General features: G+C 35.5%; 1 protein-coding gene across 1 annotated transcript in view; it reads left to right on the top strand.

The window, feature by feature from the left end:
- ELL2 (elongation factor for RNA polymerase II 2) overlaps window positions 1-23,519 on the top strand; it is a 79,339-nt gene that overhangs the window by 31,290 nt on the left and 24,530 nt on the right. Inside the window, exons 3-4 of the mRNA XM_045847977.1 lie at window positions 17,742-17,863; window positions 22,726-22,889. Of these exons, the coding sequence (XP_045703933.1) occupies window positions 17,742-17,863; window positions 22,726-22,889 (286 nt within the window). The remainder of the gene's footprint in view (window positions 1-17,741; window positions 17,864-22,725; window positions 22,890-23,519) is intronic.

The raw sequence follows: 23,519 nt of genomic DNA on the forward strand, positions 1-23,519 counted from the left end.
AACTGATTAAGGAGAACTAAGTTGGACCCACAGGATTAGTGGACTGTACATAAGTAGGCATATAGTAAAAGGGCAGTCTTTTTTGATACTTAAAAACCTTGGAGTGTTTAATAATCACTCAGTTATGTTGGGGATCTCTTATTTAAGAGTGAGAATATAGGCAAGCCATATTGGTGAATATATTAATATTCTAATAATCAATACTAAGCAGTTCTTTCTAATGACTAATATGAATGCCTCTTAGTTTTCTTTTAATCTAATTTTGTTAGTAATTCATTAAAGTCAGTACTCACACATTAGGAAGGAGGAAAGCTACTTAAGGATGTTTCACTTCTACTAAGCAATAAAGATGATGCTGACCTATTTCCACAGCTGTTTGGGAGTTTTGTATTTGACTAGAAAGAAAAACCTTGTGCTAGGCATGTTTGGGGTTTGTTTCATTTTTTGTTTTTTAAGGATGACAGTGTTCTGTTCCTTCCTCAGAGAACTCGAATAAGGAATTATGAGTGAGGTTTAATTTTGAATAGTCTTACAGTATTTCACAATTTCTGAGTCTGTAAAAAATATATAATTAAATAAACATTTAAGTAATTAAGTCAAAGTGCAAATGTCATAATGAAAACTTAAATTTCTAATTATTTTTAAAGCAGAATTTACTAGTTTTCTGATGGAAAGGCAAATGAATGCATATTTGAGAATTGTAAAAGTACATTCAAAGATAAAGATGAATATTAAAAGCCCCTAACAGTGAAAACCAGTTAGTGTTGGATTTCTTCTAGTCTTTTTTTTTTCATATTCATACATACCTTTAAAAAGTTGCATTCACATTATATTTACTGTATTTTATATCTTGATTTTTCTATTTAACATATATCATGAAAATTTTCCCAAGTCATTAAGTAATAAAAATTACTTTTAAATACCTACCTAACAATTCATTTTACAGGTGCACTTGCATTTCTTTAGCTGTTATCTATTACTTATACAGTGTCTATATTAACAGTAATGGTATGATGAATGTTCTTGTGTATAAATCTTTACTTCCATTTCTAATTATTTCTTTAGGCTAGATTCCTGGATGTGGCATTACTAGGAGAAAAGTATGAATGCTTTTAAAGTTACTGATAACTGTCTCTCAGTTGCCCCTTCCACTGCCACCTCACCCCAGAAAGCTGCTGCTGGTATTCATTCCCACAGCTGTTTTTAAATGTCTGTCAGGAGGTATTTGCTCTGACCAATTTGAATACATGTTTAAATTTCAAAATTAATCATTTTATAGTATTTAAAAACTGACAGCATGTTTTGCTTGATAATATCTGGCATGGATAAAATATTGCAATATGAAGTATCACCAAATATTTTGCTGTCTTTATCTGAGAGTGCTAGGAGTGGTTTTGAGTTTTTAATTTATTTGTTTCTTCAGAAATAGTGGGGAGAAGCTTTTATTTCAATAATGTATAGACTTTCTTTGAAATAATTACTCTATTTTTCTAAGTTTTTAAAATTAGAAAACTTTTTTCTAATTAGAAAATTAGAAAAATCTCTATTAGAAATCTCTCTATTTCTCTAACTTTTTACATATTCTGCTATTTTGTCATTCCATTTCTCTTTACCATTGTTTATGGTCCTAATTCAGTGCTTTCAAGTTTCCATCCTCATAGTTAGATGCCTGTATTTCTTAAAAGAACATTACAAACTTCTCATGAAGCCTAGTAGTAGGGATATTGTTTTTATGGGGCAATGAAGTGAAGTTATTGGCAAGAGGAAAAATGTTTGGCTACCTCATACAGTTTCATTGTTTTAGAGGAACCCTGGTGCGTGTGAATCTGCCTTCTAGTAGAATTAAATAACCATCTAAAAGATAATCAAGCAAATGCTTTGTGGTATGAATGATCCAAATACAGTAACTTAGCTGTCTAAATGCAGATCATTGCCCTTTTCTTGCCAACATATTTCTTTCCCTATTTGAAGACATGGGTTTGATGGCTTTACCAAAAGCTTGAGCATACTGTGCTTAAAAGTGAATCTTTTTAGTTCTGTATTTATTACAGTCATAGAGCAGTTGATCTAAGAGACTTGACAGGCCCTCTTACTTATATCAGATTGGCCAACTGTCTTAGAAATCAAAACTGCTGTATTTTTTTCAATTATAGTTGACATTTAGTATTATTTTATATTTGTTTCAGGTGTACAACATAGTGGTTAGATAATTGTATAATTTATGAAGTGATCCCCCTGATAAGTTTCATACCACCTGGCACCATAAATAATTATTACAGCATTATTGACTATATTCCCTCTGCTGTACTTTACATCTCTCAACTATTTGTAATTACCAATTTATATTTCTTAATCCCCTCACCTTTTTTACCTTGCTCCCCTCAGCCCCCTCCCATCTGGCAACCCTCAGCTGGTTCTCTGTATCTAGGAGTCTATTTCTGTTTTGTTTGTTCACTTATTTTGTTCTTTAGATTCCACATATAAGTGAAATCATATGGTATTTGTCTTTCTCTCTGACTTGTTTAACTTAGCCTAATACCCTCTTGGTACATCCATGTTGTTTCAAATGGTGAGATTTCATTCTTTTTTATGGCTGAGTAATATTTCATTGTCTATATGTACCACAACTTTATTGTCCATTTGTCTATTGATGGCACTTGGGATGCATCCACATCTTGGCTATTTTAAATAACACTGCAATGAACATAGGGTGCATATATCATTTTGAATTAGTGTTTTATATTTGTTTAGATATATTCCTAGGTGAAATTGCAGGGTCATAAGGTAGTTCTAGTTTTAAATTTTTGAGGAACCTCCATACTGTTTTCCACAGTGGCTGTATCAATTTGCAATCTCATCAACAGTACAGGAGGGTTCCCTTTTCTCCACATCCTTGCCAACATTTGTTGTTTATTTATTGATGATAGACATTCTGACAGGTGTGAAGCGATATCTAATTGGGGTTTTAATTTGCATTTCTCTGATGATTCGTGACATTGAGTATCTTTTCATGTGTCTGTTGGTAATCTGTATGCCTTCTTTGGAGAAGTGTCTATTCAGATCCTCTGCCCATTGTTAAATGGATTGTTTGAGTCTTTGGGGTTTGGTGTTTGTTGTTGTTGTTGTTGTTTTTGGTGTTGAGTTGTATGAGCTCTTTATAAATTTTGGGTATTAACCCCTTATCAGATGTATGATTGGCAAATATCATTGGCCAAAGTATGATTGGCCATTCAATAGGTTGTCTTTTTGTTTTGTCAGTGGTTCCCTTTGCTGTGTAAAAACGTTTTTAGCATAATATAGTGCTATTTGCTTATTTTTATTTGTTTCCCTTGCCTGAAGAAATATATCAGAAAAAAAACACTACTAAGAGCAGTGTCAGAGAGTTTACTGCCTGTGTTTTCTCTTAGGAGTTTTATGGTTTGGGGTCTTGCATTTAAGTTTTTAATCCATTTGAGTTTAGTTTTCTTTATAGTGTGAGAAAATTGTGTAGTTTTATTTATTTATTTAACAAATATTGTTATCTATTGATTTGTCTATCTATCTATAGAGAGACAGAGGAAGGCAGAGAAAGAGAGAGAAACATTGATTTGTTGTTCCATTATTATGCATTCATTGGTTTCTTCTTGTATGTACCCTGACCAGGGATCAACCTTGGCATATTGGGAGGATGTTCTAACGAACTGAGCTACCCAGCCAGGGCCCAGTTTTATTTTTCTGCATGTGTCTTTCCAATTTTCCCTAGACTATTTATTGAATAGATTCTTTACCTTAACCTATATTGTATATTCTTATTTTCTTTGTCATATATTGACTATATAGGCATGGGTTTATTTCTGGGCCCTCTATCTGTTCCATAGATCTATGTGCCTGTTCTTATGCTAGTATCATGCAGATTTGATTACTGTAGATAGCCTTGTAGTATAATTTCATATCAGGTAGCATAATACCTCCAACTTTATTCTTTTTTCTCAAGATTGCTGTGATTGTTGAGTCTTTGTGGTTCCATATGAATTTTAGAATTATTTGCTCTCGTTCTGTGAAAAATGCCATTGGTATTTTGATAAGGATTGTATTGAATCTGTAGATTGCTTTGGGTAGTATGGACATTTTAATGATATTAATTCTTCCTATCCATGAACATGGTATATGATTCTATTTATTTGTATTTTCTTCAATGTGTCATAATTTTTTAGTAGGTCTTTTACTTCCTTGGTTAAATTTATTTCTAAGTATTTTTTATGCAATTTTAAATGGGATTATTTTCTTAATTTTGCTTTCTGATAGTTCATTATTGGTATATAAAAATGCAACTAATTTCTGAATATTAATTTTGTATCCTGCAACTTCACTGAATTCATTTATCAGTTCTAGTAGTTTTTTGGTAGATTCTTTAGGGTTCTCTCTATATGATGTCATGTCATTTGCAAATAATGACATTTCTACTTTTTCCTTTCCAATTTGGATCAGTTTTATTTCTTTTTCTTATCTGATTGCTGTGACTAGGACCTCCAATAGTATGTTGAATAAAAGTGGTGGAAGAGGACAACCTTGTCTTGTTCTTGATCTTAAGAACACTTTTAGTTATTCCCCATTGAGCATGATGTTAGCTGTGGGTTTATAATATATGTTCTTTATTATATTGAGGTGTGTTTCCTCTGTTCCCACTTTGCTGAGAGTTTTTATCAGAAATGGAGATTGGATTTTATCAAATGCTTTTCTGTACCTATTGATATGATCATATGATTTTTATCCATCATTTTATTTATGTGGTATATCATGTTAATTGATTTAAGGATATTGAACCATACTTGTATCCCAGGAGTAAATCTCAGTTTTGGTATATGGTCTTTTTAATGTGTTGGTGAATTTGATTTGCTAATATTTTGTTGAGGATTTTTGCTTTTAGGTATATCAGGGGTGGCCTAAAATTATAGGATGGCCTATAATTTCCTTTTTTTGGTAATGTCTTTGTCTAGTTTTGGAATCAGAGTAATGCTGGCCTTGTAAAATGAGCTTGGGAGCTTTTTCTCTTCTTGAATTTTTAAGAATAGTTTGAGAAGGATTTTGTGTTAATTCTTCTTTGAATGTTTGGTAAAATTCACCTGTGAAGCCATCTGGTACAGGACTGTTCTTTGTTGGAAGTTTTCTGATTACTGATTTTGATTTTGTTGGTAGTAATCTGTCTGTTTGGGCTCTTTTTTTTTTTTATTCAGTTTTGGAATATTGTATGATTCCAGGAGTTTACCCATTATTTCCAAGTTGTCCAATTTGTTGTCATACAGTTGTTTGTAGTATTTTCTTATAGTACTTTGTTATTTCTGAGGTGTCAGTTGTCACTTCTCCTCTTTCATTTCTGATTTTATTTATTTGGTTCCTCTCGCTTTTTTCCTTGATAAGTCTGGTTAAAGTTTTATCAATCTTATATATCTTTTCAAAGAACCTGGCCTTGGTTTCGTTGACCTTTTGTGTTTTTGTAGACTATTTCCACTCTGATATTTATTATTTCCTTCCTTCTACTCACTTTGGGCTTTTTTTATTGTCCTTTTTCTAGTTCCTTCAGGTGTAAGGTTAGATTGTTTATTTGAGATTTTTCTTGTTTCTTGAGGTAGGCCTGTATTGCTATGAATTTCCCTGTTACAGCTGCTTTTGTTGTGTTCCATAGACTTTGTGTCATTGTGTTTTCATTTTAATTTTTCTTAAGTTGTCATGTAATTTCTTCCTTGATTTTATTGTTTAGGAGTATGTTTTTCAGTTTTCTTCTTGTAATTGATTTTTGGTTTTATACCATTGTAAGCAAAGGAGATGCTTGGTATGATTTCAGTCTTCTTAAAGTTTTTGAGACTTGTTTTGTGGCCTAAAAGTGGCCTGAAGTTCCATGTGTACTTCAAAAGGATATATATTTTGCTGCATTGGAGTGAAATACTCTAACTATATCAATTAAATCAGTCTGGTCTAATGTGTCATTTAAGGCCATTATTTATTGATTTTCTGTTTGGAAGATCTATCCATTGATGTTAATGGGGTATTAAATCCCCCTACTATGACTATTACTGTCCATCCCCCCTTTATATCCATCAATATTTGCTCCTATGTTGGGTGCATAAGTGTTTACAAGGGTTACATCCTCTTGTTGTATTGATCCCTTTATCATTATGTAATGTCCTTCTTTTTCTCTTATAAAGCTTTTGTTCTGAAGTCTATTTTGTCTTAAATAAGTATTGCTACCTCAGCTTTTGTTTTTGTTTTTGGGGTTTTTTTTTTCAGTTTTATTCCTTTAATTTCAGTCTGTGTGTCTTTTAATTTGATGTGGATCTTTTGTAGACAGCATATTAATTGGTCTTGTTTTCTTATTCATTCAGCTAACCTATGTCTTTTTACTGAACTGTTTGACCTTTCCAAGTGTTTATTGTTATATATGTAGTTACTGCCATTTTACTCATATTTATGTTACTTTATTTCTCTTCTTTTTCTTAAACAAGTCCCGTTAACTTTCTTGTAATACCAGTTTGATGGTGATGAACTCCTTTAGCTTTTTCTTGTCTGGGAATCAGTTTCTAACTCAGCTCTTGGTGCACTGTGCCTGTCAATAGCATTATACATATAAAATCAGAAATAATTTTACCTCCTTCATAGTCTTGAAGGAAATTAGCACATGAAAACTGAAAAGAAATAAACTTTATGAAATGGACCCTATCTCAGGAATATATTTTCAGGATAGATGTTTGGAAAGAGATTTATAAAAATTAAGATACTATAGGCTTACAGGCTGACAGCGACCAGAGGGGAGAGGGGAGAGAATTTCAGGGAAAAGGGGGAAGGGTTTACAGGAACAAGTATAAAGGACACATGGACAAAAACTAGGGGGCTGGAAATGGGAGGGAGGTGGGGAGACCTGGGTGGGTGGGCTGGGATGGGAGTAAAAGACGGAAAACTGTACTTGAACAATTAAAATAAAATTTTAAAAAATAAAATAAAATACTATAGGCTTGACATGAGAAAAGAAACACAAACTTTAAAACATTGTTTGCATTTATGAATATGGAATGCTTTAGTCACAAACTTGTGTTTCCCATGAGAACCTTTAATTCTATTTTCTTTGTTTCTTTGTTGTGCTGCCACTAGTATCTGGGACTCTCTGGGGCTCTAAAGGCGCATTTTCTTTTTATGGATAGGACACATGGGAAGCAGTGTTTGCTACCCTACTAGAGTAGCAGCAGGTATCTGTAATTTCTCAGCCTTTCATAAACACCTGTTGTGACTTATTCATTCCTGTATCTTTTCTCTATGAGTTTAGAACAATTAGAAATATTGCTACTTCTTTGGTTGTTTATTTGTTCCCATATAGCTTCTTTGTAAGTTTTGAGCTTGAAGGTTTCTAACCCCTTACTTTTATAAATACCAAGGGCTCAGAATAAGCATTGTCATCTTTTGATTATCCACAGGGCATTTATTACCAGTTCTTTACCATTTGAAAATTACTTTAAAGATCAAACACATCATTATGTTAAGGAAGGCAGGTGTTTGCTTGAATCAAACAGGCCAAAATCATAATGTGAGTGCCCCAATACCATCTTTCCATCATCAGAGCAAACATTTTTGGACACATACTATGTGTCAGATATTTTGCCAAGTACCTTAGATGGATTATCTTTTTAAAAATCTATTCCTTTATTATTGAGTTATAGTTGACATGTAACATTATCTTAGTTTCAGGTGTGCAACATAATCATTTGATATTTGTATATATTGAAAATGATCAGTAAAATAAGTATAGTTAATAGTTAACATCCATCACCATACAGGATTAGTGCTGATTCAATCAGAGAATGACAGTGAGATGAGTTACCTTTTAAACTTCACAACAACCAAAGGGATAATATAATATCATTAACCACATTGTACTGATGAGGAAATAGGATTAAAGAGGTTAAGTTACTTGGCCAAGGTAACACGGATAATAGGTTTTGGAGCCAAACTTGGGAAACTGGGAAGTCTGCTCCAGAGTTCTCGATCTAGCACACTAGATGCGTAGTCTCTTTGCACTGCTCTCTTTTCATCTGTGTATAAAAGTGTTCTTACTTATTTCTTCTCAAAACATTGAGAGGACCCAACTTTAAACTGGAAATACAGAAGGATCCAAAAATAAACATTTTAAAAAGCAAAGAGAGTAAGGCCGCAGAACACCATTTCCTAACTTTGGGTATCCTTCAAGTATTTGGCACTAGTTAGCATTAAGAAGGCACAAAAGAGTCCATATTTTGTAAACAGTCTTTCATGTTTTTCATTTAAGATGTGACTAAAAGTTAACTAATAAAATTATATCCCATGAATATTGTACATCTTGTTGCTATTTCTTTTTCCTTAGTGTAGAGCCTTGGTTTTGCATCTTTGGTCCCCAGAGCCTGGGGATTTTGTGATGTTACCATGGTGGCTGCCTTAGCAATTCCAGTCACTTGCCCTCCCTTTCCTCAACCAGAGCAGCTCTGACTTTATTTGTAATATGTAGTGGGTGTCCCTATAAGATTTTTTAAAAATATTATTCTGTAGGTTTAAAGAAAGTTTGAATATTATTGATGTTGAAAACGGAGAATTGAGATTTAAATATACTTCCAAATCTATATAGAAATAGGCTTCAGACTTAATATTATTATTTTTAAAAATTTGTTTAATCCTTACCTGAGGACATGCTTATAGATTTTAGAGAGAGGGGAAGAAAGGCAAAGAGAGGGAGAGAGAAATCCATGTGCAGAAGAAACATCAGTTGGTTGCCTCTAGCATGCAACCCTGACTGCAGACCAGACCCGCAATCCAGGCACATGCCCTGACTGGAAATCAAACCCACAACCTTTCAGTGTACAGGACAATACTCTGACCATCTGAGCCACACTGGCCTGGGCAACTTCATATAATTTATGTTTTGTTTTTCTTTTTAATTTATGTTATTGAATTTAAACGTTTTTGTGGTAATATTGATTGGGTTGGGGTGGAACCATGTGTTTTGCAAAATCTAGGGCCTGGGTCACTTTTAGCAACTTAATCTTGAGAATTCACATCTGTCAGGTACTAGTGTCTCCCCTACACTGACACAACTGTTGTTGACTGCCATGCGTCAATTTTATTCCCACCCATGTTTCTCCATCAGTTCCTTCTGGCATAACAGAAGAAGAGCTTTCCTCAAGACTCCAGTAGAGCAAGAAAAAGAGAAGATTGGCAATGAGTTTGGAAATTGACATACGTATTTAATTTTTTTTTGTAGAATTCAGGTTTGGGCTTAGTTTCCAAGAAACAAATCATTTTTAAAACAAAATTCTGCTTCCTTCTTGACCAGAAGAATTACTAAATTGAGAATTACTTAGTGTGGTCTGCCTAAATCCTTTAAAATACAAAGTGGTTTTAAAGACACTGGATCATATTTTCAAATAGAATTTGGTGAGGCCATAGTATTTTGTGAGTGTTTAATAAAGATACTTAAAAAAATAAAACTTACAAATTTAAGTTGCACAAACCCAGGAAGCCACTAGGTTTTGGGGGCTAAACATAGCACAAGAGAGGTCAGAAACTTTCTCATTCTGATATTTGTACAACACAGCAGGCTACTGTGTGGGATTTTTTTCCCTCCTTTAATTTTGTTATTTATTTTTGCCTGCTCTGGTTTTCCAGACTCTTAAGTGATCTATTTCAGTTACATCTCTAATTTTTTAGTATCCTTAGCATAAGGCTTCTTCTGAGTTAATTTAATCTAGTTCTAAGTTTCTTCAGATGAATCCAGTAAATATTTATTAACTATTTATTGCGGTCCAAATATATGTGAAAGTAAGGCCACAGTCCTTGCCCCCAAAGCACTCACAGTGTGGTGGGGAGAATGACACATAAACAGGTACTTAGCACACAATGTACTGAAGGTAGCAGTAGAGATGGACCTAAGAGTTTGTGGGGACCCTGACAAGGGACTTTTAAACCCAACTCCCTGGGGAAGGAAAGGCTCCCTGAGGAAAGGGCTTTTGAGAGGAGTCTTAAATAAAGGATAAGTTATCACAAGCCAAGACAAGAAACAGGGACATCACATACAAGTGGAGAGTGAGGCCCAGGCCCTTCTATTGAGAAGAAACCTCTTGTGTCCTATTAAGGAGCTGAGACTGTGTGATAGATATGTGGTAGAGAGCAATGAAGTAATAAATTATTCTGGGGACTGACATGGTCTGACTGGCATTTTATGAGACTAGTTTTATCAGCTGAATGATTAGAGGATGGGATCAAGGACCAACAGGAATTGTGGTTATCTGGATGTTCAGGGTTGTTCAGTGGTGTGAGAGAAGAATCAGAGCTGACTCCCCAGGATGCCAATAACCTCAGTAACTAGATGAATGTCAGTTTATTAACTGGGAGATAGATGGTGAGGGAGGGTGGGGAGGGATAAGATGAGAACTTTTCCATGTAAGCATTTATTCTAAGGAATATACTTAAATTTTAGAAGGGACTGAAAAATAAAAAGCAGTTTTATGATATGAGTTTCAGAACTCAGTGGGAGGTTTTAGTTTTTGCTGTTAAAGACTTGTGGATTAGCTCAGCCATGAAGTTTGAACAAACTTCTTAATTTCCCTCTGGCTCTCTCACTTGTCTTCTAAAAGCTACTTTGGCATTGAGACCAGTTTTGCAGTCATTTTCAAACACAGATTTTTCTATTCTTTCATGCTTCATAGTCTGTATACCTTTTCCCTGGTACAGTATCTCTAGTATTTGCTATTTGCATCTTTCCCCTGGCAATAACTGCCACCACCACCACCTTTTTTTTTTTTCCTGGAAATACCCAGCTACCAACCAAAAAACCCAGCCACCTGGTCTTTTCTAAATAATTTTTAGCCATGATGCTACAAAATGAGTCATAACAAAACTCACTTTGAAGCCCCCTTTTAGATGGTGAAACCAGCATGGGTCATTTGTGTTTTAGTGCACTTAGTTAGTATGGATTCAGTTGCATTAAGCTACTCATTATCATATTCAAAATACTATATGACATGTATAGATACATATGTGTATATATGTGTACACACATGCACACAACTCCAGTCTTTTAAGGGAAAATACCTTAGTGTCGTCCTTGATTTCTCTTTCATTCATCATGTTCAGTATATCTAGGAATCTTGCTACCTCTACCTGCAATATGTATCCCAAGTCCCTCAACTTCTCCCCATTTCCTGGTCCAAGCCATCATTTCACTACTGGGTTTCTGTATATATGTGCAGGGATCTTTGTTAGTTTTATTTATTAATGTGTCACAGAAACTACAATAGTGCCTAACATAGTAGGTGCTCAGTTAACATTTATAATGAATTATATAATAAATGAATTTATAATGAATATATAATAAATGAATTAAATGAACAAATCTATCAATCAATGTCATCTTGCTAGACACATTTAGAAGGCTGATTTCACGTTAAGGGAACTAAAAATTACTTGGGGTGGTTTGTTTGTTTTGTTTCAGTTATATGGTAACTTGGGTGTATTTGACTTTCAAAAATTAGCGCTTTATTTCCATAGATGTTATTGCTTATTCATAACCAATTAAAATTAGTTTTGAAATGTTGCTGTTAGTGGTTTCCCCCAAATGGTCATAACTTTAAAAGGATACAATTTTAAAAATGCATTTCTTAAGTGATGTTTGAAATAAGCCCATGTCCCGCAGAAGTAACAGAAGCAAGAAAGATCAGTATTGGCCTGATCTATCTTTTCCTCAAGAACTTTTTGACAAATTCTAATAACTGGATCTAAGGAAGTTATATGAAAAATAATAGGGAAAGATATTCTACTTCACTCTTTTCCTTAATATATACCTTGCTAAAGAAGAAGGATGCAGGGAAATAAATGGACTTACTTTCTCCTGAATTAGAATTTTTAATTGCTACATGGCCTGAACTTTTTTGATAACTGCCAATGCTTCTCTTTGTGCTAGAAAATTTAGCATTTTGCACTACTTGCCTCAATAAAGTATCATGCGGCAATTTCAGATGTTTTCAATATGTATGGGACCCTCTATACCCTGTCATTCCCTGTCAGTGGGCATATTGAATTCTTACTGATTTCTCTAATACTACTTAACTTTTCCTGTTGCCAGTGAAAGATACCCCACCCCACCCCCTTCTCTACTCTCCCACACTCACTCTGGCATTGGTTTCCACATCTGGGCTGATCTGAGAGGCTTTTTTTCCCCTTTCCTAAACCCATAATGTTAGACCTTAAGTTATAACTGCAGCTCTAGTTTGAAAAATAGGACTTGTGGCTTTCAGGTTGAGGTTTCTATTTTCTATTCTGATTCTAGATTTTTTATGCTGCCCCTAACCTCTGAAACCTGAACAGTACATGCAAATACATTTCTCCAGCTAAACTGAATTTTCTAGATTTTTTGGAAATGATAGTATCATTAAGATCCCAGAAAGGATTTGAGAACACAGAATTCTAACGTTATAGGAGTGTCCAAACTTTTGGTGTCTCTGGGCCACATTGGAGGAAGGAGAGTCTTCCTTATGTGTCTTGGGTGATACATTAAATACATTGCAACATGTAATCACAAAAAAATTATACTGTTTTAAATAAATTTGTGATTTTGTGTTGGGCCACATTCACAGCCATCCTGGGCTGTGTGAGGCTCGAGGGCAGCAGGTTGGACACCCCTGGAAATATTTGTAGCAATCTTTATCTGTATCTAAGATAAGATATATAGTTTATATATGTTAAAATAGTAGATGTATTAGTCAAATAATATTAAGAGCCAAGCTGGCCTCCTAAGATACCAGAGGAGGTGGGTTCTGAAGTCATACAAAAATTGGGAAACTATTCCCGATATTGGGAAACCAAAGGACCTACAGCAAAGAAAATTGTTTTGTTTAACCAAGCATTTACCACTTACTTGAAAATAAAACTCCTTTTTCATGTAAGAAAACTGTTCAACATGCTTTGAAAATACTGGTGGAAAGAAAATTGACACTTCAGTTCTAGTCCTGGCTTAGGCATTAATCAACGTTTTCATTCATTCAACAAACAAGTATGGAGTAGCTACTTTTTGCTACACTTTTGGAGGTGTTGGTGATATATACAGGGAACACACCAGCCAAAAGCCTCTGTCTTTCCAAGGATTATATTATAGCCAGGGGAGAAAGACAATAAACAAAATCTGTGAATAGTCCAGGTACTGAGGTGCTTTAGACAAATATGGACAAGGGCTAGGGGGTTGAGAGTATAAGAGTTGCAAATTTAAATAGAGTTAAAACCTTCAGCAAGTCACTGGGACTTTCTCTGTTCCTTTTGTTAAAATATGAAGAAATTCAACTAAATGATCTCAAAGACCCTGTCAGCAATGAGTCTGCTTTAAAGACCAACCATTATCATACCAAGCATGGTACACTGGGTCACCAGTGCATCTCATTGTAGTGTTTGCAGTCACCTTAGCAGAAAAGGTTGGATATTAAAACTCACAGAATTGCTATCCAAGAAAAGCCACTGTAAATTTAAATCATTTGTAATACTCACAAAAGAATAAAGCATTTATTTCAAATAAATGTAAAAAGAAAAAAGAAAAACCCTGATGGTCTTATATTCTTATATTTAACCTAGTGTGTTACTTCAATCCAATAGAGTATAAAGTATTTAATTTAAGGGTAAGGAACCGCTGCAGTAAAGGCACCAATGGTGTTTAAGCAGACGTTAGCACGCCTTTGTGAGAAATCTGCAGCAATGTGCGCATTGCATTTCTGCCCTACATCCTTTTGTAAATAGGAGATCCTTGGCTTGATGTTGAAATGACCTTTCAGACAGTATTCCATTGCCACATGCTTGAACCTGTATCTTAGAATAATTAGAAGCTTTGACTTTCAAATCTTGGTATACAGTGTTTATGTTAATTATAAATGTCTGAAAGTTTCCTGAAACTTTTTCTTCATAGCTTTTTATCACAGACAGACTGGTGTTTGGAAGGAAGGTTATAGATTGTGGTACTAAATCTTTGATTTTCAATCTTTCATTTTTAGAATAAAATTTAAAATCTTTTCTAGTTACCCAGGGCAGGATGGTATATTTTTATATTCATCATCTTAAGCAAGAAGCTGTTTAGAATCAGTCTTTGATACTTTTAAAATATTTCATTCTTAAGGCATTTAGCTAAAAATTTCAAATAGACCATGGGTCTCTAAACATAAAGGTATTCTCACTGATCTATAGAAAAAGCTTAAAATGCTATAATTAAAATTGAGAAATCCCTATCACACAAAGGGATACTCTTCCAAGATTGCTTCTAAATGAGACCTCAGAATGTCTTTTCCCATAGTGGCTAGTCCAGTCCCCAGAAGCAGACCCTAGGTCCTCCAATAACAATCGTTTCATCTTTACCTTCCTTTTATACTTCATAAATTCGGAGGCCAGCCTATAAGAAAATGCCTTGTAACCATTCTGGAAGAAAGGGCTGACTCCTCTTTCACCATCTAGACAAATTTTGGAATAGGGTCCTATGTGTCAGAGAGATGAATGATGAGTATTCGCAAGTTTCATGTCCCGGCTCTGAAATGGCTCGCTTATCGTCCTTGATTAGACAAGGCCTCAGATCCCACCTTATCTGTGACCTTCAACTGTCCCACAGGCTCTGGTCCACTCCGAGGTTCCCTTGGTTTATTTCTGAATCCTCCTTTCCCTCCACCGCACCCCATGCCTGCCCTAATTGTCATGTACAACCTGCTCTTTCCCCAAGTCCTTCTCTTGCTGTACTGCCCATGGGGTCCAACTGTTGTGCAGACTTACCAGCTATCAACGTAAGTGTTCCTTTGTCCATCCACTTCATTTGTAAAAGCATGTTTAAATATTGATGCAAATAAAATTTGTATCTAATTTGTACCATCTTTAGGAAATTTAGTATACTACATCTATAGACAATGTAATTTAAGCTTTTGAAATTTTAAAGATATAAAGATCCCTTGGTGATATCTTTCTCTCAGATCTTTTCTAGGAAAAGGCTGAGATTAGGTCAACCTATACCATCTGCATTGCTGCTGCTCTGAAAACCACTGAGGAAAGTGATGTAGAAACATGTTCCCTCACCATTCTTTCACCTCCAACATCCACCCCACTTCCACACCTGGAAAAAATACTGTGATACACGACAAGATTCACCCTTGGGTCCCAAAACAAGTATGATATGCCCTGTTGCCTTCTCCAGGCTCCACCCACACACTGCTCACACACACAACACACACAAAGTGGGACAGTAGGTAGGAGAGGTTGTTGAGAAGTTCTGCTGTCATCCTCCATCATGGTACCTTTCTTCCACGGAGCTGAGGACAAAGATTCCTTGTCACTGATAGTGAGCAGCCTGAGAACTTTATTAACATGTGTGGTACATGTAAGAATAGGAGGAATGGTAGGGATTACAAGCATTCTCCAGATAAGTGCTGCCATTTTGTTTTAAGTTAAAACTGTACTAGTTCTTTTTAAATTATTATTGCCAATGAGGTTTTTGGAACTTACTAGAGGAACAGAATTCCTAGAGACTATAGCTACAAAGATTAGTTTTCTTTATCCTGAAGTGATCCTTTTTCATTTTGAGAGTTCGTTCATAGTAAATTAGTATCTTTTCTAGACTATGTATATCTATATATCTATATATATAGAAAGAGAGAGAGAAGACATTCCAAAAGAAGTACTTTTTAATAACTCCTTTTATGCCATTTGTTTATTGTTAGGCTTGTAATGTTTAGGAGAAGTTGCAGAAATTAATTTGCAATAGGCACTTACTCTTCACATTCTCTCAGTGGCTAAATATACTACTGTAAATATGGCTCATGTATACTTATTTACTTTCAGTGTCTTGTGATTGGGAGTTAAAAAACTGGAGTATTTTAAATAAGTTAAAGTGGCTCCTTTTTGTTTGAAATAAAATTGGTACTTTTATTTCTTTAAATACACCATTTGCCCCTCCACTCCTTTATTAATTTTCAGAAGTTAGTGAAGTCAGAAGTCTCTGACTTCTCTTTTAAGGGGCTGACTTGCTTCTGTTTCTAATCCATACTTTCTCAACCTCAGCCCAGCTGACATTTTAGACTGGGTGATTCTTTGTTGTGAGGGCTGTCCTGATATAGAGACATTTAGAGACAGAATAAATTAAGACTTGTTCACAAAGTTCCAGCATTTTAGCACTAGGGGAAATAAGAATAACTTTAGGGACCCCAAAAGATATAATTTATAGAGTAAATAACAAACGTAGAAGTTTGTTACTCTAGGAATAGGAACTAATTTGAAATAAAGTCAAAGATAGTTTAAATTCATAGGTGATGGAGGCTCTGTGGAGTATTATCTAATATTCAACATCTTTGGTGAAATTTGGTCTTTCAAGTTCTGTACGATTCTTATGGATATCCTTTGGGAAGATGTTTTTCTTTGACTTATTTTTTCTCCTTATGCATTTCTCTTAACAAATATTTATTTCATGTCTACTATGTGCCATACACTGCAAATTGTCTTTTTTCTTACCTTTCTCTACTTTTTTAGGGGTGGGGTGTGGGTTGGAATTGGTGGCTCCAAATACTTTTCTCAAGATCAAACATTGGGAGACAGAGTTGCAAGATGTCCCGTAGGGCCAAGCAGAGGTCGTAGGTACATGTGCGCATACACACATGCAGCTGCCAGCTAACTCTTTGAGTATTAATCTTCTAATCATGGGAAGGACAGATCTGGGGGGAGAAAAAAGAAAATTATAAAACACCTCCCCCTCCCTACTTGTCTACTAAATTACTAAGACTGTGTGTAATTTGGGGGCTGGAAATAGGATATTTTACATTTGTGCCAATGAACCTTTTTTGTAATTATCAATGTGGTAGCCCCTGAAGATGCAAGGGAAGAAAGATCTCAGGAGCTGGAAAGCGTGGGGCAGTTGAAAGACAGAAGTTTCTAGTTCATTTTTTCACAGGCGTTTATTGAGCTTCTACCATGGGCTAAGAATATGTGCCCAGGGCAGGGGCTCAGACATCTAGAGCAACCCTGTCCCTTCACTCATGGGGTTTCCCATCTGGTAGAGAAACCAGACTTTGGACAAGAGCATAGAAAACATACGCCTATTTCACAGAGTTCCCTGCAGCTCAGCCTTGGAGTGCTCTGCAGAATCATTTCTGTAGGCTGCTGACCCTGTTCTATAAGCATAAGGATGAGTAAGGGGATAATTTTGGTGTGAGTGTAATTATAGAATTCACCTTATGCTGCTAGTTATTCTTCAAAAATATTACTCAAAGTAGCAAGATTTATATTAAATGTGTACATAATAAGGGAACAAAAGATTGGGATATGGACTCTATCTTAGATAGCATTTAAATATCTAGAAGCTATTTAGCAGGGGGTCATGTCAGCCAGACAGACCCCACATAGCTCAAAAGAGGATGGACTTTGTAGCCAAGTCACGAGTAACTCTTTCCTGTGAACTGTCATCATTTGTTCATTTGCAATGAGGAAGATTCCTCTAGTAAACTAATCACGGAGGAGAAGTGATGACTAGCACTTAGGGTAAAAATTGGACATGAGAATGTGGTGAGTTATAGGCATGCTTGCCAGATTTCTTGGATGATTTGGTAATTTAAATGCTAAAATTAAAATGCATAATAGGGCTTGGGTATAAAATGAACGCTACTTGGAAAACAGTAAGTCAGCCATCAGATCATTTTATATAAAACTTATAATTTGAGGTGTTTTCTCTTTTTCCCTCCTTTTAGCTTGTCAAAATTCCCAAAAATGATCCCATCAATGAAGTACAGACATTTAACTTCTATTTGTCAAATGTGGGTAAAGACAACCCGCAGGGTAGCTTTGACTGCATCCAGCAGCGGTTCTCCAGGTAAGTACATTTCAAGATATACCAAAGGGAAAATAATTTTATTCTGAAGGCTTTAAAAATTAAACAATAAAATACATAGTAGTCATTTATAAATACTTACTGAATTAAATGGCAAAGATTACTTATTTGAGAAATATTGAGCACCTACTCTGTGCTAGAAATTATATTTACCACTGAGGAATACAATCACAAAAATTTTAACAATCTTGCTCTCAAGGGATTTTTAAAGTACAGATTTTTTTTTAAACTACAAAATGTGGTTTGTTTGCTTGTTTTCATTTAAGACAAGTTTGGGGATTTTAAAAAAGCTTTTATTCACTGCATTTAAATAAGAGTGCTTTTTACAGTATACTCAAGGTTAGCACCCAAGGGTAAAGAATCATATCTACATTGTATATTTCCTTTCTTCTTCCCTGTGCAAACCTTGTTTTAAGGTAGATTTTTAAAAAATTTTGTTCTGCAGCAAAATGGAAATAAATTAACCTCAATATAGTGGTTCATTTCTGATTTTTTTTTTTTTAAGAAGAAGACAAGAATACACACCCACATCCTAGGGTACCATGGAGCTCTTATCTACTTAGATTCTCTGTAAACAATAAGCTACTTGTTTCATTCTTCTTTGCTGCGGTTGTTTCTGATTAAAGAATGGGCCCCTTGAGTAGAGGGAGTTTGTTCTGCCTGTGGATAAAGACAAGGCCTTAGAACCCCCAACCTCCTGGGAGATACTGATATTGGCCCAAAGTGCCCTGAGCCATCCATCCCTATCTCTCATCTGTGCTGTACTTGAAACTGTGTAAGTGCTTGCTATGCATGGGAGAAAGATGAAAGGGAAGTTGTGTTTCAAATGAACACAGTAAGGCAGATATAAAGTAAGACATCACTGAAAGAATTATAAATTTCTCCTCTAATTTAAGGTGGCTAACTTTCAATCTGCCTTTCCTCCTGAGTATGTTAATTATGCTTGCTAAAAATTGCCTGCCTTCAAACTTATATTTTTGGTATAAATTGCATATGTTATAGATTATATAGACTTTTCTGCACTATTCACTGTGATTGCTACTGGCCACATGTGGCTATTTATATCTCAATTGACAAAAGTGAAATAAAATAAAAAATTCTGTTCTTCATCCAGACTAACCACACATTACGGGCTCCACGGCCACATGTCTAGCTGCTAGCATAGTGGACAGCACAGATACTAATAGTCACCATTGCAGAAAGTTCTATAGGAGAGTATTGCAATCAGTTATAGAATTCCCAAGTGTAAGGGTCCTTGGTGATTGTGTAGTTCAATCCTATCTTTTCACAGGTCACTTACCCTCAGTTACATAGCTGGTTAGTTAGTGACTGGGTTGAATGAGAACTGAGTTCTCCTAACTTTCAGTCCAGCGTTCATTACATACCACAAGGCACACCACTTTCTAATTGTGGCTCATTCACGTGGAATGCTTGTCTTTAGAGAGTTATTTTATTATAGTGATATCATTTTGACATCAAATTTTAACTACATCCCATTAGGAATTTTATTAAGGAACTTAAGACTCTTCAAAACCAGTCATATCATCATAGGTAATATGTTTCTCCCTTATATCACAAATAATAACCTGTGTGTTTATTTCTACTTTGCCTGTTTGGAGAAAGAGTTGAGGTCACTTTAAAAAAGAAAAAGTACATGATACAGCAAGATAAAAGAAATAATTATTGTGAGAAAATTGGGGCAAATGCAGTCCTATGACCCAAGTATGCTTTAAAAAAAGTATGATCCAAGGTGCTTTATAAACTGGTGTGGTATGGGGATAAATTGAAATTTTCCACTAAAAAACAAAAACACTCAAGCTTTCAGTGCTCAAACTGGCAAGCAAACTTTCTCATAACCTGTATCCACCTTTCCTATTCGACTGAGTTTTTATTTTCCCCATGGATCCTGTCTTTCATGTAGTTCAGCAAAGCTCCTCCTCAAAGCAGAGGCTTTCTTATGCCCTTTTTCTTGTCTTACAGTGCTGGGGGAGCTCATATTACTTGTTCAATAAATAGATGTTCAAATATTACACATTAACTAGTCTCCTTTCTTATCTTTCTTTTTAAACCTCCTTAAGCTATACTTTTCTTTTATGTAAAATGGAGGAAATCCCGAAGTCAAGATTACCTTTCAAAAACTCCTTAAATCTGCCCATTCACAGTACTAGTGAACATACATAGTTAGGGGCATACAGCCCTGTACAGTAATGCATGCTCAAGTGTGGGAAACAGTGAGCTAGGACAGAGAGGGACTATAGGAATATGTATACATGTATGACAAAATATTTAAACTTTTAAGGTAACTCAGTTGAAAAGAGATGAGTGGAGAAGTCTAGAGAGTACCTTCTTGCTTGCAGGGTTTAACTGTTTAGTTGTCATGTAAAGATGTGTTTATTGATCTTGAATTGTGTAAACTATAAGTTCACTGTGATTGGCAACAGGTAAGGCTTATTCTCACTATGTGAATTACTTAGTAAGTAAGGGCACATGTTGAAATTTAAACTTCCTGCACCAGACCCTCCATACTGCAGTCCTTTATGTACTCTGCTGCAATCTTCTATCCCTATTCTTCCTTCTCCACCCCGAATCAACTGAGGGTTAAACCTCTTCCTTCCTACCTCCTTCCCCTCCTTTCACTGGTTTTTTAGCATTCATGCATGCTCAGGTGAGTCTCATTAAAACAATAAATAAATAAAGACAAACAACTTCCTTTGCAGTCACTTCTGGAGCCAAAACCTGGCTTTAGTCCCCACCATTCCACTGAAACTGCTCCCCCATGGGGGATTCAACCTCCTTGCCCTGAGTCCATTGAATGCTTCTTTTTTCTTCTTATTATAGACTTGTTGCCAGCATTTCACACTACTAACCACTCTCTGACTCTTGAAACATTCTGTTCCAGTGGCTCCTATGACATACTGCTTTTCTGATTCCCTGCTACCTCTTTGGCTGTGCCTGTTCAGTCTCCTGTGGTCTTCTTCTTGTCTTCCTAATGCTTTATTTTAAATATTAGTATTTTTCACAAGTGGTTCCCTCCTGAGATGTCTCCTCATTTTTTCAAAGTCACCGTGTCTAACAATGAACTCATTTTCTTTCTTCCCACCCTAGTCTGTTATCTTGATAAATGGCAACTCCACATACCTGGTAACCTGGGCATGATCTTTAACTTCTGTTCCCCACCCTTTCCTCCTGTGGCTAATGACTGACCAAATCTTATCAATTCTGCCTCCTCACAATGTCTGGAATCTGTTTATTATTCTGCATTCACACCACCCTACACTGGTTCAAGTGATCACTTCTTGCATGTAATTCTTCAGTAGCCTCCTAACTGCTCTCCTGCTTTCACTCTTGGGTCCCATTCCTCCCAATTTGTTCTTTCTCCAGATTGATCTTTCTACAATACAAATGAGGTATTTTCTCTCACCTATTCTCAGCCCCTGTTGTTCTTGGGATAAAGTCCAAAATCTGTGCCATGATCTCCAAAGCCCTGTGTATTATACTTCTCCTGTGCTATTCAGCCTCATCTGTAATTGTCCTTTATAATTCTCTTTGACTTAACTGAAAAACTCTTCCTTGCTCCCCTCAGCCTGCACAGGTTGGTTATCCACCTAGGACACTTCTGTCCTCCTTCCCCTAGGTCTAGTCATCCTTATAGATCACTCAGGCATCACTTCTTCTAGGAAAACTTTGCTTCTTCCCTAAGTCAAGGTAAAGTGTTTCCCTAGGACCTGGTTCCCTGCCCCTTGCATTTGTCACATTATATAATAATTTCCAGTTTGTTCACCCTTGTCACCCTTTAGACAGCTTAAAATCCTGAAGCTGAGCTCCTTAAAAGAGGGACCACATCTGTCTCAGTCCTTGTCACAACCTGTTTACTTCACACATTGCTGGGCATGCACCCCTTGATGAATAAATATTTATGAGATGAATGAACTGATTTTTTTTAAAGTACTTGTATAGTTATTAGCAATGTATAAAAATTTTATCAGCCCTTGTTTCTTAGCATCATAACAAAACTATTTCCAGTTAAGTTTGGAAATAGAGTATCAGAGCTGTAGTGGCATTTTCATTACTTTTATATCCCAATCTGTTTTAAGGCCATAGTAATTTTTTTTAAATATCAGTATAACTGTTACTATAATCCCCTAAGGTTAGCATAATACTTTGAAACAGAGCCATCTTCTGGGCCAATGTTAATATGAATGATTATTTAAATAAGTTTTTAAAAATATTCCTGCCAGAATCTCTTGTCCAGTATTTTCTAGAATTTGCTATATAAATAGGTCATCTTATGTAGAGATTTAACAAAGTGGTAAATATAAATTATATAAATGTTTAGGATCTTTGGTCTAATAAAGTAAGCTTTAATGTTTGGCAGTATTTTAGCTTTAAAATGAATATCTTATTTAAAAGAAGAATTGTAGTGTGTCTGTTTAATCCAGTCATTTCTAAAACATGCATATTGTGGTTCCACTAAAAGTAAACTTTTCACACTTCTCATATCAGTGTAGCTAATTCCAAGAAATAGTGACTATTAAATGAAAGAACTATAGTGCCCATTAGGATTCTGGTATTTACTCCAAATGCTTTTTTTCAAAATTTCATGGATTTGGTCTCTGTGAGCTCTCTTCACCCATTTTCTTCACACTTTGGGGGGGGGGGGGAAATGTGACATGAAGAGAGAAACTCAAATGTTTTAAATAATCTTTACATTTAAAAATTACTACTATTATTTTAGGATTTCAAAGTTATTTGGGTTGGTGATTTTAGGGTTGTACAATTCTTGCTTGCACTCTATTGTGCAAACTGAGGGTCATCTCTGTTAAAGCCAATGTCTTACCTGACAGCTCTGGAGCCTCCCAGCTCAACTGCCTGGGATTTATACAAGATAAAATTACAGTATGTGCTACAAATGACTCATATCAGATGACACGAGAAAGAATGACCCAGGCAGAGGAGGAATCCCGCAACCGAAGCACAAAAGTAATTAAGCCCGGCGGACCATATGTAGGTTTGTATTGACATCTTCTTCTCGCTGACTGATTGGAATAATTCAAGATCACTGTAGGTGAATGCTGGTAATTTCAACTTCATGAAAACACAAAAATTAGTTTTCAGAACATTTTGGATAACGTAGTCAAAAGTCATTTGTTCTCTTCAGACTGCTAGTTAATTGAAGAACAGATTTAAAGCTTTTATTTTTTTCATAAGTCTGAATCCTATGTTGGGTGTTTGTTATTATTTTACACTATTGGGATCTGGTCAAGCTATTTTACTATGTGGGGTTGTAAGAATGGTACCATTGTGTTTTCTCTGTCATTGGACAAGTAATTTCAATGGCGGACGGTATGGTTTTTGTTTTGCACTTTGGTCAGGTTGATCTTACAAGAAAATCTATTAGTAGGATTTATGAGTTGATAACCTTATTGTTGGAGCTTTTACTTACATTTTGAGAGGATCTTTGCATAGCAGTGAATTTTTACTACAAAAGTATAAGATGTGCTTTTATAGCAGGCATTAGGGTGATGCCTCCTTGTACCTCAATTGGCGTGTCATTTATGGATCCTCATCCTCATCCATTAATTAAGAGCCTGCCCCAATTCCATTATGTTTATCATCAGCTCACTCAAATATCCATCAG

This window comes from Phyllostomus hastatus, unplaced genomic scaffold (genome assembly GCF_019186645.2).
Source record: "Phyllostomus hastatus isolate PE091 unplaced genomic scaffold, TTU_PhHast_1.1 phas_contig_58, whole genome shotgun sequence".
NCBI lineage: Eukaryota > Metazoa > Chordata > Mammalia > Chiroptera > Phyllostomidae > Phyllostomus > Phyllostomus hastatus.